The sequence below is a fragment of the Sciurus vulgaris genome, assembly GCF_902686455.1.
Source record: "Sciurus vulgaris genome assembly, chromosome: 11".
In the NCBI taxonomy this organism is placed as follows: Eukaryota; Metazoa; Chordata; class Mammalia; order Rodentia; family Sciuridae; genus Sciurus; species Sciurus vulgaris.
In genome coordinates, this window is record NC_136472.1 from 86,521,364 (window position 1) to 86,539,384 (window position 18,021).

General features: G+C 34.0%; 1 protein-coding gene across 3 annotated transcripts in view; it reads left to right on the forward strand.

The window, feature by feature from the left end:
- Nucleotides 1-17,633, forward strand: part of FOLH1 (folate hydrolase 1) — a 48,968-nt gene extending 31,335 nt beyond the window's left edge. Inside the window, exons 10-18 of one of the 3 annotated variants that reach the window (XM_079105570.1) lie at nucleotides 766-848; nucleotides 2,369-2,432; nucleotides 6,534-6,601; nucleotides 8,652-8,743; nucleotides 9,555-9,645; nucleotides 11,343-11,607; nucleotides 11,881-11,962; nucleotides 15,743-15,835; nucleotides 16,640-17,621. In XM_079105570.1, the coding sequence (XP_078961696.1) occupies nucleotides 766-848; nucleotides 2,369-2,432; nucleotides 6,534-6,601; nucleotides 8,652-8,743; nucleotides 9,555-9,645; nucleotides 11,343-11,607; nucleotides 11,881-11,962; nucleotides 15,743-15,835; nucleotides 16,640-16,829 (1,028 nt within the window). In that variant the 3' untranslated portion in view covers nucleotides 16,830-17,621. Of the gene's footprint in view, nucleotides 1-765; nucleotides 849-2,368; nucleotides 2,433-6,533; nucleotides 6,602-8,651; nucleotides 8,744-9,554; nucleotides 9,646-11,342; nucleotides 11,608-11,880; nucleotides 11,963-15,742; nucleotides 15,836-16,639 lie in introns of all 3 variants that reach the window. The other 2 variants (XM_079105569.1, XM_079105571.1) reach the window with 2 other exon arrangements.
- The last annotated feature ends 388 nt before the right edge of the window (nucleotides 17,634-18,021 follow it).

The window sequence follows — 18,021 nt, forward strand, 5'->3', positions numbered from 1 at the left end:
AATAAACTCACATGAAATATTTACTAACAATGACAGCTTAGAATTTTTGGATGACCAGGTGCTTTTTGAGATTGCTCCCTTTAACCCTCCCAATAGTCAAGTAGTGACTTCACCTTTACTCTGTTACCCTGGTGTGATGAGCAGATGAACAAGGTCAGTTTGAAAAACTTGCCCTCAGTCACACCTCTTGCAAGTGACAGAACCAAGGTCGTTCTTTAACTCCAAGGTCAGAATCTATTACCTCCAAGCCATAAGACCTCCCCCACTGAATTATGTTTTTTAGCAGCAACAGATACTGCTGTTGCTAATGGAGCCCCTGTTGACTAATTCAGCCAGAGGCTCCAGTGAAATCACACTGTCAGCTGACACTGAGCTTATGTTATGTCAGAACCACAGGGAAGAGTTGGAAAGGATTTTCCCTCAGTTCCACAGGTTGTCAGAACACTGGCTTCTCCTAGCAATATCTTCTTTCCCTTTAGGCAGCTGCAGACCAGAATGACTTCCTATGCATAGCCAATTGTCAAAAATCTATTAAGACTTTTACTGTGTCTATAGTTCTCCCTTTTTAATCAAGCTCTTTCATTTTGACAAATCACCTTTAAAATCTTACAAAACTAAATTATTTTATCCTTCCAAATCAACAAATGATGATGTTTTTATTTTGTTTTATATTTGTTTGTTTTCCCCCATTTGGGCTTTATAATGTCTAGGATAGAGTGTGTATTTCCCAGTATTTATATATATATATATGCACATATATTTTAGGATGGAGGCCTAGAAGAACAATTTTGTTTGCAAGCTGGGATGCAGAAGAATTTGGTCTTCTTGGTTCTACTGAGTGGGCAGAGGTTTGTCAATAATTTGCTACAATGTAAATTTGCACAAAAACAAAGCAGCAGACTGGGATGTAGCTCAGTTCTAGAGCATTTGCTTAGAAACACAACTGTGTTTGATCCCCAGCACCACAAACCAAACCAAAACAAAGCAGTTAGGAGTTAATAGTTAAACCTGTAAATATAGTGAATTCAGTGAGAAAGTGCTCAAGGTTTTTTCAAAAATATTTGAGGCAATAAATCCCTACTCAAATTTCAACAAGTAAAACTTTTATGTCACTGAAGATCTAATTTTTGTTTAAACTATTTAGAGACCACAATGTCAGTTGTCAAAATTAATTTATCTCTATTTTTCTGGGAGTGTTATAGTAAATAAATGGGTACAATAGAAAGCAGACATCAAAATGTGTTTTGTTTCTATCATGAGACCACTGTGTTTTCCAAACTTTCTCCTAATATTCCTAACCACATTTAATTACCCCATGGAACTCATATAATAAGGTCTACTTTTCATCTTCCTTATATCATAAGAACTACTGTATAATTAAACCATGCTAAAAATGAAGCAAAAAGTACCATCATAGCATATTTACTATGGCCCCTCATAGTAATTTTATCTGCATATATTTTTGACGTTGCATAATAGGAACATTAACTATAAAGTAAATATATGCAACATTGATATTTATTCCATTAACTTCTTGTCATGTTGTAAATACTTATTTGACTCCTACTATACTCCAGGTATTATATTCAGCCCTGTAAACTTCCATTTTCCTTAGGGGAAAAATAGTGTTCTCATAGAATGAGGTAAAGCTTTTTACAAGAAAGATTTGTGCTGGCATCAGAAAGAGCTTAAATGTTTTGGGGTATAATTCGGCCCTTTCAAATTATTTTTATCATTCAGTTACATATTTATTTTCATTTTTATGTTACAGTCAGAATTCTGAGGAAATTGTGTATTTTGGAGACTCAAACTCTAATATCTCAAAAACACTTTGCTACACTTCCTGCTAGTGTTCTAAAATGCTCAATTATCAATATTTACCAGTAGGTGGAGCCATCCTACAAGAGAACTTGACCGTGTCTACATGAGTTAACTTCATAAATTTTTCAACCCATGCATTTGAAATAGCTTAATCCCTGTGAATGGGGCAAGATTTTTGCTTAAATAATGAGATGTTTGCAGGAAGATTTCCACTGAAAAGTCTCCCAGGTCATTTCATGTTTGCTGAGAGAATTTTTAATCTTATCTATGGACAAACTACCGCATGGTTAACTCCTTTTCCATGTACATAAATATGTGGACAGCTTTATCTTAAATGTTAGTTTTTTAAAGTTTTACTTGTTGTTTCTAACTGGTAACCTTCATTGAATTCTTTTAATCCAACTCTTTTGAGAATCTTATACACTTAATTTGTGATTAAAATGGGCCTATTTCATTCAGAAATCTATGTTTAATGTGCCTTTTGGTGGGGGGAGGGAGTAGTTATGATTATGTTTAAAGGTGGGTTTTTCTTGTCTTTTTGTGATAGGAGAATTCCAGAGTCCTTCAAGAACGTGGAGTGGCCTATATTAATGCTGATTCTGCTATAGAAGGTGAATATAGGAGTCCTCATAAGCAAAGATTATACTAGAGACAGCAATTCAGTTTATAAATTATGTCCTAACCAGGAAGGCAACCTATGAATGTGCGGTTTATAAATCTGCTCCTGGTCTGTCATGCTTTGACTCTGGAAAATATGTGAAGTCCTAGTTGAGAGATTTTTTTTTTTTTTTTCCTCCATTTGCTTTGTACTTTAGAGTGCTGATTCAGAAAAGCAGCATTCTATGATGATAATCTATGCCAGGTTATTTTAAATATAACAGGAATTAGCTAATACTTGTTGAATGAGTAAATTAGGAACATGCTTTTGTGATTTAGAATACAAAGTCTTATTCGCATGATAATATGCATACTCATTTTGAAAGAAATACTAATTTCCAAGATATCATCTTTCAATAAATGTTTTTACTTTTAAATTTTCTTTAATTCAACAATTAAGTTTAGCATATAACTGAATACCTCTCTGAACTTTCCCAGGGATCCAGGGGAATCAGAAGTTAGCAAGCAATGGTTTTATATGTGGAAGTTCATGGCTCATATATATGGTAAAATAAATCGGTCTTGGATTATAATGGATTTGGGTATTGAAAAAGAGATTTAACCAACCTGCTCTTGGGAGTTTGGAGAGGGGAATAGTAGCCACTTGAAGCCAAGGGTAAGAAAGGGGATAAGCATTTGAGACAGGTTTTGAATAATGGGTTTTCTTTTTAAAAGCAGAGAGTCCGACTAAGGGACATTTCTGGTTGATTTCCATGACAACGAAACAGCCCATCCTCACTGTACTCCACCCCACCCACTGATCCTTCTGCTCCTTGACCATAGGAAACAACTGGTATTCTCTCTACTCAGATTGCTCTTCAACACACTCTGCTTAATTCTTTTCCAGGCAGTCTCCCCTGAAATGTTGCCTTTTCAGGGAAGCAATATCTTTGCAACACTCGTCACTGTCATTATTAAATATTTGTTTTATAAACTGCCTCTCTCAATATATGATATTCTTTAGCAGTATCTTGCTTGCGTATTCCTGGATTCTTAATTTCTCATTAAGTGTTTATGGCATGTATGCTAAAATGAAGAAATAAATAAGCAGAGAATGGACTTTTAGAATATTTTCCTTAATGTGTTAGAAATTTATGAGTGAAAATTTACTAGTTTACATTTGCCATATCAACAATTGGAATACAGTACCTTTTAAAAATTTATTCATATTTGTCTTCTGTTTTAAAAAAAATTTTTTTTTAGGGCTGGGGAGATAGCTCAGTCGGTAGAGTGCTTGCCTTGCAAGCACAAGGCCCTGGGTTCGATCCCCAGCACCGCAAAATTTAAAATTTGTTCTTTGTAGGTATACATGATAGTAGAGGGTATTTTGACATATGATACATACATGGACTATAACTTATTCTAATTAGGATCCCATTCTTCTGGTTGTACATGATGTGGAGTTTCACTGGTGGTATATTCATATATGTACATAGGAAAGTTATGTCTAATTCATTCCACTGTCTTTCCTGTTCCCATCCCCTTCCTGTCCCTTGATTCCCCTTTGTCTAATCTACTAAACTTCTGGAATATAGTACCTTGATGGAATCATTTTGGCATTTTCACTTCCTTCTTTGTCCACGTGTCTGAGATACACTGTCCGAAGTTCATTTACATGGGTTCATTTCACCTATCATTCCCTTCATCTCTGATGATGACCTGGCCTTTCACATCAGACTTCCTGGATTTATTCCTGGCCTTGCCACGTCCTTCTTGTGTGACTTTAGGTTGTTGCCTTCTGCATCTCAATTTCTCACTTCTAAATAGATTTACTGAGAGCACCAGTCTCCAAGGGTCACTAGGGCAAAAGGAGTTAATGATGGTAGAGCTCTCAGACCTTCCTTGTGCAGCATAAATGTTCAAAAAAATTAATCTTGATTCTTATTGTTACTACTATTTAAAATATACGAACAGATGAAACATTTGTGCCCTACAGAATGAATACTCCAAACATAGTCTTCAAATAAAAACAATGTTCTTTTCATTGATAGTTTTTAGGAGTTGATTTTTCATGTATTTTTAAAAATTAGTAGGTTTAGCTGATTACAGTATTCCCTGGAATTGCTTCATCATGTTCTCATAGTTTTTAGGATTGAAAAGAAAGGACCCAAAATGTGATTGGATCATCAGTAATCTCTCTTTGTTTTATATTAAAAGTTTTTTTACAATGTTCATTTCTCAAATAATACAATAGACCATATTCTAATATTAAAATCCAAAATTTACAAATAAAACAAACTCCAAGCATGATCCACTCTTAAACTTAATACTCTCTTCAAAGTCCTTGGTTGGAAGTGTTTCCCTCAAGTTGACAACCAGACATACAATTTAGCTCACACAACAGTGCAGCAGGTGCTGTTTCAAGTGCTTGACATGTAAACATTTCGTTAATACTTACAATTACCCTGGGATTTATTACCGTCATTATACAGAAGAGGAAATTTCTACTCAGACATGAATAACTTTCTCAAGGTCACGCAGCTAATGAAGTGTTGAGGTTACACTCAAGCTCTGCTCTCTCAGCTGTATCGTTCTAACCACTACCTGTCATTTCCTCTTCCTACTTCATACAGGTTTGAGGTATCATATTATAGTTAAATGGTTCTACAACTTACCCTTTTCATTCAGCAACATATTATAGAAAACTTTTCATGTGGCCATTGCACATTGATTTACTTCGCATTAAAACAAAAAAAAAACTCACAAGGAAAAAAAACAACGAAAGAACTTCTACAATGTTTTTCAATAGAATATATCAACTTTCTAAATGAAGGTCAGATTGTTTCAGCTTGTTGCAGTAAATACCCTTTATCAGCCTGCTTTTTTCTATGTAAAGGGAGAGCAGGGTAAAAAGCTACATGTGTAACTATTTGGTCCTGGGATATGTGCATTTAAGTTGTAACAAATGCTGCCAAACTATCCTTTTTCCCTTGTTAGGCTCTTAGAACACTTGTTTTAAAAAATTACATTGACTATATGTACATATATTTTCTTCCAGATGAATTTCAGAATTTTTAAATCAACTTTTCAAGTTCCAAACACAATTCTTGTTGGGTTGACATTGTTTTCGAAGTCTCAACTTTTGCTGTTCTCAATGTGGATCATGAGCTTTGAGATAAAAGCTACTAGCCATGCTCTGACTGTCCTGTGTCTTTACATTTCTGGGGATTGGTGTACGTGATCTCTTAGCTGTGAATGTCATTTCTTTCTGGTCCAGTTAATTCCTTCTGGTTCAGAAAACTCAGTTCAAGAGTCATCTGCTTGTTGAAACTGTTCTTCCTGCAACCCCTCCAGCCCCGATGGAGACAGCCAATCCCTGTTTTCCCCCGGTTTCCAAGAGCACTCCTCTTCCCTTCTTCACTTTACTGTCACACCCAGCAGCACCGAACTCCTTCAAAAGGAATAGAGAGTCCATCTCTGCTCTTAGAATCAGCTAGAGAGTAACTAGCTCACCAATTTATTTTCACAACAGATGTTTATTGGATAAACGCTGAATGTTCAGACTGTTGGAAACACTGATGATATATTAGCTAATAAAAGAGAGTTCTGGTGCCCATGGAACTTACAGCCCAGTAGAAGGATGGATAACAAAAAGACTATTTAATATATTAGATAGGTGAGGAATATAGGAAAAAATAAACCAAGGGTAAAAGAGGAAGAAAGTAGTTGGATAACCAGTGGAAGGAGCATGCTGTTTACCTAGGTAAGATGGTCAGGGGAAATCTCTCAGAAAATCTAACATCTTGCCAGAGGAGGAGTAAGTCATGTGGACTGAAGAACAGGGTGTGAAAAGAAATACTCCTGAGGGAGTATTCTTGGGCAAAATGGAAGATAATGACTTGGAGAGATGATGTAGTTTGTTTCATATGTCACACCGTGAGACCATAATGAAGATGATGGGTTTTAGAGTGAGATCAGGAACCATTCATGCGTTTTAAATAAATTTATGTTTTGAAAGGATCATTTCACCTAGAAAGTTAGCAGTGGTCTTAGAATAAATAAATAGCAGAGAGAGATGAAATGAAAACCAATGTGTCTTTTTTTCTGTCTTTCAGGAAACTACACCTTAAGAGTTGATTGTACGCCATTGATGTATAGCTTGGTATACAATCTAACAAAAGAGGTAAAAAGAAATGCATGCGACTTAAGAAAATATGAGTTCTACAAATGATGTTTCCTTGAGATGTCATTATGATGTTGAACATTGGTGTTGTTTTATATAACTCATCTTATTTTTTCTCATGTGACAATCCACTCCACAGAATGTCATGTCTAACATGCTGGCTACACACTACCCCATCTCCCCTCGCACCACAGTGAGGCAGCCTGTATGTAGCATTGTGTCTACTATCTCCAATTTGAAAATGAGGAAATAGCTTGAGGAGCAATAGCCACCCTGGTCACCCAATATGTACAGCTGCTGAACTGGGGCTTTATACTATGTTTTAAGTCCTTAATTTTACAACCAATTTCTCCTTCTAAATATCATGATCCTAATTAATTCAGGATGCAGGAAGATCCAAATGTTCTAAATGACTGAAACACACACAGAATATATTATATTCCTTCAGAGGGAGAATTTAAGTTACAATACATGTTATTAAACTTTGGTTTCAAAAGCATGGAATTCAACCATGTAACTTCTCCTATTGAAATTGAAACATCAGTTTGAAAATATGTATTAATCTAGCATTTATGATCTCTGTTATTTGTCTGAAGTTTTATAAATTATCATGCAGTATACAGTATTTAAATATCTGAGATCTGGTATTTCATGAATTTCCACTATTCAAGTAATTTTCAACATATGCTAAGGAAACTTGGCAGTTATTTTTGTTTGCTAACAGAATTTGTGGCATCCTGTTATAATCACAAAAACATTGCTTTCTAGGTCCGGTTTGGAATGTGCAGTACTTCAAAATTTTTAGTTTTGTTGTTTGTTTTAGGAGACTGATTTTCAGAATTTCAAATTTTGTTGATAAACTATTTAATGGTTACACTGTTTAATATGTATTTCTTAGACTAATGGAGTTATACTATTCCTTATATGAAGTTTGGTTTGAAATTAAAAACTTGAGTGATATAATTGCTTTTCATGTGCTATAAATTTGTGTCCCTGTAAACTTTTGCAGATGCATCTCTGATAGAACATAAGATACTGATTTCCACATTTTACTGGCAGCCCCTGTTATAGAGAACTTGTTATGTGTCTTATTGGTCTTTGAATCCCTGGTGTCTACAAAAGCTCTTGAAAAGTGTAGGTGCTCTATAACATATCTGATTTGCATTTGTTGAAAAATAGTTCACTTGACTTTCATTAAATAGGAAATAAAAACACTTTATACCATTATTGTTCAATTACCTATAACTGTGGAACATTAGTTTGCTGCCTAATTTTGATACAACTTGTAATACTCAGTCTAGAATTCAGTAATAGGTCACGTTTTACTCCCTTAGTTTTCTCGTCTATGAAAACAGAAAATGAGTTTAAAATCTAATGTTTAACTCAATTACACAAATAATTGGTTGAATAAAATATTTATATTATATTTTATTACATATTATTTAATGTCTTTGACAATCTTACTGACAAGAAGCAGTCTTAAAAGGAATACTCTTCCTTAACCAGCTTACTTCCTTTTATTTTCCTTTTCTAGGAGAAGGAAAAATAAATGGTTTTGAGAGTCACCTCCCCCAATTTAGAAAAATAGACAAAATTACACATTTTCTAAAGAAAATGGTTTGATAATAATTTGATGTAGTTTTCTGCGTACCTCATGCATTTTTCTTACAATCATACCTATATGTAATTATATGAGAATTCCCTTTTATTGTCAGAAACTCATTATTGTTATTAATTATTTGTTTGCTGGACCACTGAACCACACCCAACTCCACATTTTTTTTTTAAGTTGTCAGTGGACCTTTATGTTTTTATTTACTTATACGTGGTGCTGAGAATCAAACCCAGTGCCTCAAGCATGCCAGGCAAGCTCTCTACCACTGAGATACAACCCTAGCCCCCCAACTCCACAATTTTTAAGGACTGCTAATATAGAGATTCCATTTCTTGTTTTGCAGAACTATAATTAACTCCCTGATTAATAATGGACATTTAAGTGTTACTGCATCTAATTTTTAAGTATTTTCTTTTCTTCCATTAATTTGTGTAGCTTCAAAGCCCTGATGAAGGTTTTAAAGGCAAATCTCTTTATGAGAGCTGGAGTGAAAAGAGTCCTTCACCTGAGTTCAGTGGCATGCCCAGGTAAACAAAACAGCAAGACAACTTTCTGCCAGATTTGATTTTTGTCTGGAATTGTTTTGAAAATAAAGGAGTATTTTCTTTCAATTATTAATTTAAAAATTGAATTTTACAATGCTCTAAGATCAGAGAAAACAAATGCTTAGAATCTCAAATCAAATATTACCATGTATTTTGAAGTTAAATCTGAAGGTATCCAAAATTGAGTCTTGGTAGAAGGGGTAATACTTGCATATGGTGCATAAACATAAGGTTAGATCATGGTGAAAAGTAATTCCCATTTTATTTCTGTCACCTTGTCACTTGTTTTTTTTTTTTTTTTTCTTTTTTTTCTGAACATTACAGAGTTAACAGGTATTTTGGTAACTCTACTGAAAACATAAGCATCACTTCTATATTGGTTGTATTCACAAGAAACAGAAGAGAGAAATATCTCAGTTGTTTGAGAATGTTGATATCACCAATATGGATAAAGTAATAAGGGCCAAATTAACATCTGAATTATCTGAAAAAAAAAAAATGGTTACTTACTTTCACTCTATTAAATACAACAAATACAGATGTTAAATAAAGTAATCTGCAGGAAAATATTTTCCAATTTCAAAAATTTTTTTAAAAAGGGATTTATGAAATAGTCACCCCTAGAATAGTCACAAAACTGAATGTTTTATGATCAAATTAATGTTCCTCTCATTCTTTTATGCATGTCTAAGATTATCATAATAGGAATGAAGTTTAACTTAATTGATCTTTAATGTGAATTTAATGAAAAATTACTTTAAAATAATTCTGTTTTTTTCCCTCCCCTGAAAAGGATTAGTAAATTGGGATCTGGTAATGATTTTGAGGTGTTCTTCCAAAGACTTGGAATTGCTTCAGGCAGAGCACGGTATACTAAAGATTGGGTAATTCTCTTTCATTAAATTCTTCAAGATTATTTATGAATCTATTTTAACCAAACAAATAATTTTGACTGCAAAAAGCGGCTCAAGCACTAGAGGAGGAATATGAAGGCAGAAAGGGGACATCTCAGGACTTTGTCCTGCCTGAGGTGGCTCCTGTATCTGGAGCCCTCATTCACTGCCGCTTGGCACCAGTACTCCTGACTGCAAACTTTCTTGTGTTCCATTAAATATATTTTGTTTTATTTGGTGGTACTACATTCATTAAGTCATTTAACTCATATGGGAATTGTCTTTTTAAAAATGTTTATATTAGTGCATTATAGTTATATGTAGTATTGGATTCTTTTCGACATCGTTGTCATAGAGGCATGGAATATAATTTGTTCCATTTCAGTCCCCAATGCTTTCTCTTTCCCTCCCTTCCCCTCGTTTCCCTTCTTCTATTCTGCTGATCTTCCTTCTATATATCATTTTTAAAAACTGGTGCTTTGTAGACATACAGAAAGGTGGAATTCACCTATATGCACATAACACAATGTCTTTGACTTTCATTATCTTTCAATGTTAATCCATGAAAAGACCTATATAAATATTTGTATTTTTATCTCTTATAGACCCAATTATTAAATAAATGACAAATCTTTAAAAAAACAAGTGGCATAATGCACAGTGAAGATCTAAAAGTCACGTTCCATTCCTTTTGTTGTTGCTTCTATGATAATTTTATATTTTCATTTTTATCAAAGTAATATAGATGCATAGTTTATAAAATTTCAGGTAGTTCTATAAAACCTCATAACTAAAAACAGAAGCTTCCTATCTGAGTTCTGTGCTCATTCCACCCGATTTCTATTTGTCAGATGAAAAGTCTTTTGACTTTTTTGGTTTTTTTTTATATCTACCTCCATTTTTATAAATGATCAACAACAAATAATCAATAACAAAAATGCAAGTACCTTAGGAAATGATCAAAAGATATAAATCAGCAGTTTGAAAAGTTTTCTTTTTGTTTTTTTGTACTGGGGGATAGAACCCAGGAGACTTTACCATTGAACTACATCCCCAGTCCCCCTTTTTTAATGTTTTAGTTTGAGGCTGGCTGGTCTTAAATTTGTAATCCTACTGCCTCAGCCTCCCAAATTGCTAGGATTACAGATATTCACCACTGTGCTTAGATGAAAAGTCCTTCCTTCTTGACTTTTTCTTATGCTGTTGATGGACCTGTCTGACCATCCTTCCTTCTCCTTAGTGAAATTCTTCATTTACTTCTGAAACTGCTCGAACTCTACATCTTTCCACACACTGTTCATCAGAGAATCGTTTTTCCATAGAATTTCAATGTTTAAACAATTCAGCATATTTCCCTATATAATATTGTCATTGCTTAGTATTCTTGCCTCTAACATTTCTGTCTTCTTAAGTTATTTTTATTCAAATGCAACAAGGCAAGTCTGTAAGGTGACTCCAAAAGAACATTTTTGTAATATTGTTTAAATCACATATACATATATTTTACTTGGTACAAGCCTAGAATGAGTTTAAATATTGTAATAGTAGACCCATATTAAATAGCATATTGAAGTGTTTAAGTACTTCCTGTTATTATTAGTCAAACATTCTTACTAATATTAACAGTAAATACAGTGCTATGTATTTTATATAAGCTATCTTACAAGAGATATATGCTTCTTTTGTAGAAAACACACAAATTCAGCAGCTATCCGCTGTATCATAGTGTCTACGAAACATACGAGTTGGTGGAAAAATTTTATGATCCAACGTTTAAATATCACCTCACCGTGGCCCAGGTTCGAGGAGGGATGGTGTTTGAATTGGCCAATTCCATAGTACTTCCTTTTGACTGTCGAGATTATGCTGTAGTTTTAAAAAAATATGCCGACAAAATCTACAATATTTCAATGAAACATCCACAGGAAATGAAAACATACAGTGTATCATTTGGTATGTTGCATGTCCTCTTTCAAATGTCATTATATGTATGTTTCCAGTCATTTCTGAAATGCAGTCACCTCCGCTAGGTTATTTATTCTTTATTTTTGTTCTACATGATCAAATATTCTGTTTAGTTGTATGTACTTTCCATGTCATGATTGTTCACATACCTTGTAAGACACTAAAGAGGATGACCTTCTATTTTCTCATTTCTTTACTATGGAACAACATCATTAGAAATTACATTCCTAAAGCTTTTGATGATTCCAACTTCTATTTCAGATGCACTGTTTTCTGCAGTAAAGAATTTTACAGAAATTGCTTCTAAGTTCAGTGAGAGACTTGAAGATTTAGACAAAAGCAAGTATGTTCTATATGTATTTTTTGTATATAATGGATATAATTAACAGGAAGTACAAATTGACATCTTGGTTACTATAACATCTTTGGGAAGTTTTTTTTGGTTTCCATCTCCACTCTGAAACATCCTGTGCAGGGTTGCCTACCTCCCAAAGACCTATCTCTGACATTGTTTAGTGAATTGTGCTGCTCAGAGATGCCAGTGCCTCCTTGCTGCCAGCTGATGAGCTCTAACATACTGCCTACCCACTGATGGGTTCTCCCACGTGACCCTTCTCTTCCTATTTTTATCTCTTGCTTTTTCACTGTCTGTGCATCACACTTCAACCAAATTCTCTTATTCCCCAAAGCATAACTTCTTTCTACCTCTTCTTGAAGACATTACCTCTATGCAGAAGTCCTCATTTCTACCTCCAGCTGATAAAATTCAATTAATCCAGAATAGCAAGTATTTTGAAACTATCATTTTTGGAAATGTAAAACATTTAGGATTAATTCTATGTAAAATCATAAATGTAAAATATAATTTGAATAAAAATTTAAGATTGAAGAGAAAAATGCGACAATATTAAAGAGAAAAATTTAGAGTAGAATTTTGGCACATAATATTTGGGCACATTTATGAGGCAAAATATGCTTTGATTTGACAATTTTTAAAAAGTAGAATTTTGAGAGTAAACATTCATTATGATACAAATGTAAAGTGTTGGGAACTAATGCAAGAATACACAAAAGGATAAAAGGAAATGATCCAAAACTATGTTCAGTGATATTTAAATAAATGTTTGTGATGAAGAATACAACAATCAATGGGGAAAGAATCACTATATATATATATATATATATATATATATATATATATATAGTTGAACATAAAAAGGAAACTACCTAGAGAAAGATAAGAATTATAAAAATATAATGTCAAATGATCAAAAACAACCTAATGCCCAACAGGGAAAGAAATTACTAAAAGTTTCCTGCTAATTTGAACATTTTATAACCATTAAAATTGATTATTATAAATATTATATATTTGTACACATAACAACATGTGAATTAAACCAAAAATATAAAAAAATTATCTAGGTTAATTTTTTGAACAATCAGAAAAACTTAAGGGAATTAAAGCAATTAATGTAATAATTGTGTTATATTGACATTACTATGGGAGTTTTTATCCTACATATTTTTCTCCAAGTTTTTTATGTGTAAAAAAATGAGAATGCCTTCTTTAGGAGATTCCAAACACCATGTATTCTATGAGACTGATTGTCTATCTTTAAAACCAAATGGTGTTTCCTCCTCCTCTGACAGACTCTCATGGCTTGAATTACATTTTCTGAGTGCACTCATCTTAACCTTCCTTGAGTATTTCCATATGTGCCTGTCCTTTCTAAATGATAATTAAGATACAGTCTGTGTATTTATATGGTGTTTCGAAATCCTGAAACACCTGTGTATTGCATATAATTACAATAAATGTCAAATAAGGAAATTAAACTCTATGTTGAGAATCTCAACTGAAACTTTGACATTAAAGGAACACTTCTGGTCCTGCTTTTCTTACATCAATGCTTTTACTCTTCAGAAGGACTCTTTAGTACCTTCAGATTTACATAATAGTCAACCTTAAAACCTATAATTTTCTGGTCCTCCCTAGAAAGGCTAGCATGCTCTAGGCATGAAAAAAAGTCTTTACCTAACTGTCTTACTCTGAATATTTGCAACCCAGGGTTACTTCAAATTAAACTCACTTACTGTACAAAGAACCTCTGTAGGCTTTTAGTGATAGCTACAAGATGAGAAATCTGAACAGAGAAAGGGACAGATAGAAATAGAGATAGACATGGAGATAGAAATGGAGATAGAAGCTGCTGTGGTGGTGCGTGCCTGTTATCCCAGCATCTCAGGAGACTGAGACAGGAGGATCATGAGTTCAAAGCCAGCCTCAGCACTGGCAAGGCACTAAGACCCTGTCTCTAAATAAAATACAAAATAGGACTGGGGCTGTAGCTCAGTGGTTGAGTGCCCCTGAGTTTAATACCCCCCCACCCCCAAAAAATAGAGAGATGGAGATGGAGATAGAGACAGAGTGAGGGAAGAGAGAGAAACAGATGGATAAGAGGAAAGGAGAGAAAGAGGGAAGGAGAAATAAAAGAAGTGTGTGTGTTTGTACACTTACCTGTGTAGATCCACATGAACTCTTGTATTTACAGCAATGCTTTGTGAATTTGATTCAGAAACCTACAACTTCATATTGAAATTATCTTTCATTCTTATCTCCTTTGTTTTTGTGAGCTGCTAACAGGTAAAGTCTACACCTCCTTTATACTATCATAAAAACTGAATTCATTATGCTAAAAAAATAAATGTTGAAAATCACTTGAATCTAAATTATGGGTCTTATTTCTATTTTCCTTTCATTATCATAGTGCCACTGATAAGACAACATAGACCTACTATTTCACTCTACAGCTTTCCATTTGCAAACTTGAGCAACTTGATAAGCTATTGATTCTTAGTTATGTCATTTATAAAGTGGAGCTATTGCTGATTGCAGTGTTGCACACATATAATTCCAGCAACTCAGGAGGATGAGGCAGATGGATCACAAGTTCAAGACCAGCCTCAGTAACTTAGCGAGACCCTAAGCAACTTAGTGAGACCCTATCTCAACATTTCAAATAAAGTAAAATTAAAAGACCTGGGTATGTGGCTCAGTGATTAAGTGTCCCTGGGTTCAATCCCCAGTACCAAAAATTAATTAATTAAAGTCAATGGAGCTATTACCCTGTCCAACCTGAAGAAATGGGCTAAAGATTAAAAATAATATATTACATAAGCATTCATAACAGTGATTAATAAATGCTGTTACTATTAAAAACAACATAAAACTTAAGAATAAACTAATGAATAAAATGATTATTCCTTTTTATAATCATTATTTCTCATTTGTTAATTAAATTGTGACAGTAATATATTGACTTCAATACTCATTGTTTAACTATTCAGAGGTGTTTGATGAACTTTGATTATATAGAGTCATTTTTATTATAATAACAACTGTACCACAGCCTTTGGAATGCAAGCTCTGTGGTAGTGTTGGATATATAGCAGGCTTTCCAATACCATTGAAAGGACAAAGAAGACACCATCTCTTTATGCTCATGAGACTTTATCTTTTGTGGAGGGATATCAGGGATTGAACTGGGGGGCGTTTGACCACGGAGCCACATCCGCAGCCCTATTTTGTATTTTATTTAGAGACAGAGTCTCACTTGCTTAGTGCATTGTTTTTGCTGAGCCTGGCTTTGAACTCACAATCCTCCTACCTCAGTGTCGAAAGCCACTGGCATTACAGGCATGTGCCACTGTGCCAGTTGTCAAAAGTTTATCTTTAATAATAAGAAAATGTCATGAGTTGTCACTTGAAAAATATTTATAATTTGCCTGGCACCTTACAAAATATTTAGATTGTCTCATTTAAATATTGATTTGACTTCCATGAGTACATAATTAAGATTCCTAAGGTGAAAAAAGTCTTCCCTGAATTTATATTCTTAGATTTATCACTATTTCCATTTCCATTTATCATATGTTTCCATTGGCACATATCACTGTTTCAATAGTTTCATAAGCCTCAGCAAAATAGAATCTTACAGGATATTAAAAATATAATTACCTTGCTGTTGTTCTTAATTAGAATATATAGGAATTTTAAATATTTTTGTTTGCTGGGTAATATAGTTTCATGCATTTGTACCTCTATAAATTTCCTTTTTAGCCCAATATTATTGAGGATTATGAATGATCAACTGATGTTTCTGGAACGGGCATTCATTGATCCTTTAGGGTTACCAGACAGGCCTTTCTATAGGTAAGAAAGAAAATATGACTCTTCACCTTAATATCATTTTTTTAAATGTTTTACACTGTGGAAAAAATGTAATAATTGATTTCTTGCAATAGAAATTGCAATAGAATATTTCAAAATATACATAGTAAGTGATACATATATATATATAGGTTTTCCAAATGATGTAATATTATTCTTACGTATCTTTCTTTTTAGCCTTTTTGTGTTTGATTATAAAAAATATGCTTACTTTAAGAAATGTGAAAGCTTCAGAAAGACACAAACAGAAAACAAAAATCTCCCCAATCCCACTCAAATATAAAATCAGGTTATGTTTTGTTATATATAATTTCAGCCCTTGTTCCTATTTTAAATGTATTTGTTTTATATGCACACGATAATAAATTTAATAAACATGTATAATATTTAATAAATATATATTTATTTACTCCCCAAATTTGATATGAAAGGTTTTTTCCCCTAAATTTTGACAAATGTGCTTATTTCTGATAAGTACCCACTGCCCCCAGGTTGATCACACTGTGAGAACTGAAGAATGGGTTAGATTATGGAACAGTCCGAAGTGGTGCCATCTTTCCATTTAGGGATTATCCAAAGGTCAGGGTTGAGCTATCTATTTAAAGTAAAAGTAATTAATACCTATTTCATAGACTAGTCTTTGGAGACTAGTGAACTTGTAAGTTTGCTTGACATATGGAGTATTCAAAGTGTAAATTTAGGAATATGCAATCCAGGATTGTACAGTGCTCCTCTTTTTTCTTGTATGCCATTTGTACAATTAACAGCGAAGTATTTCCTCAACAGGCATGTCATCTATGCTCCAAGCAGCCACAATAAGTATGCAGGAGAGTCATTCCCAGGAATTTATGATGCTTTGTTTGACATTGAAAGCAAAGGGAACCCTTCCAAGGCCTGGGAAGAAGTGAGGAGACAAATTTCCATTGCAACCTTCACCGTGCAGGCGGCTGCGGGGACTTTGAGAGAAGTAGCCTAGAGAGTTCTTTAGAAAACCCAGGTTGAATTGGTATGGCATATCCATGAGTGTATTGATAAATTAAGAAATAAAAGTGGGAGATTATGTGGGGGGTGGGGAATGTGTGTATGTTTACCTTGTTCCTTGTTTTCCTCCCTGGGGATCAATAAAGAAGAAAAGAAAGTTTTTATTGTATAATTATGTCATTCTAAAATTGAAAAGTTGGACTGAGTGTTCAAAGTAAAGGGAAAAGCTTAGTATGATAAAACTCTTATCCAATAGTATCAGGAAATCAAGTATAATGCAGCATTTCCAGATCTAATCACATTACTGCATGCATGGAAAAGCATCAGTTTGTTAGGGAACACACAGGAACAGTGCATGAGGTTGCTCTGCCCAGAAGCCTGACCCTGCTTGTTGGTAGATTCTGATCTAATCATGCTTCTAGTAAATGTGGTCACTCTGTACCACAGAGGACAATTACTTTTGTATTATTATTATATTACATGCATATATAAATAGTCAAATGAACATTTGTAAATCCAACAAGACATATTAAGAAAGGAACATTTTCAATAGTTTTGGAACTCATGTTCTGCTGACCCATTGTGCCTTTTGTGCCAGACATAATCACTTTTTAAAACTTCATGTTTATCATTTCTCTCTTTCTGTCCAACTCCCTCTCTCCTTGTCCCTCTCTTCCTCCCTTTCTCTTCTGTTTTTCTTTAGTACCACTGGGGATTGAAACTTGAACTCAGGGGCACTCTACCTCACTGAGTTACATTCTCGGCTCTTTTTTGTTTTTTCATTTTGCAAGCAGGTCTCCCTAAGTTGTCTAGGTTTATGTTTCTAAGAAACATCTGAAGTGAGTACCAGCTCCAAAGTATTGAGTACCAGATAAACTAACCATGTGTTTGCTCCTCTCCCAAAAGTTGAGAGAATGTCCCTCTCATCACTATGGACTTCAGGTTTCCTTTAGAACAGGCTTAAATATGCCCTGACAGGAGATGAAGCAAAGAAGGTCTGCATGAAAGCTCATGAAGACTGATGACAACGTCTGAACTGATGTGACTTGTCCTGCTGATTTTATGATGTTATCAGCAGTGACAAGACTAGAAATGATTTCTGTCTGATCTATAAGACCATGGACCACTTTGCTATTCTTTGCAGTACACCTGAAGAAGTCCAGTATTAACTGTGCAAAATGAGGAAA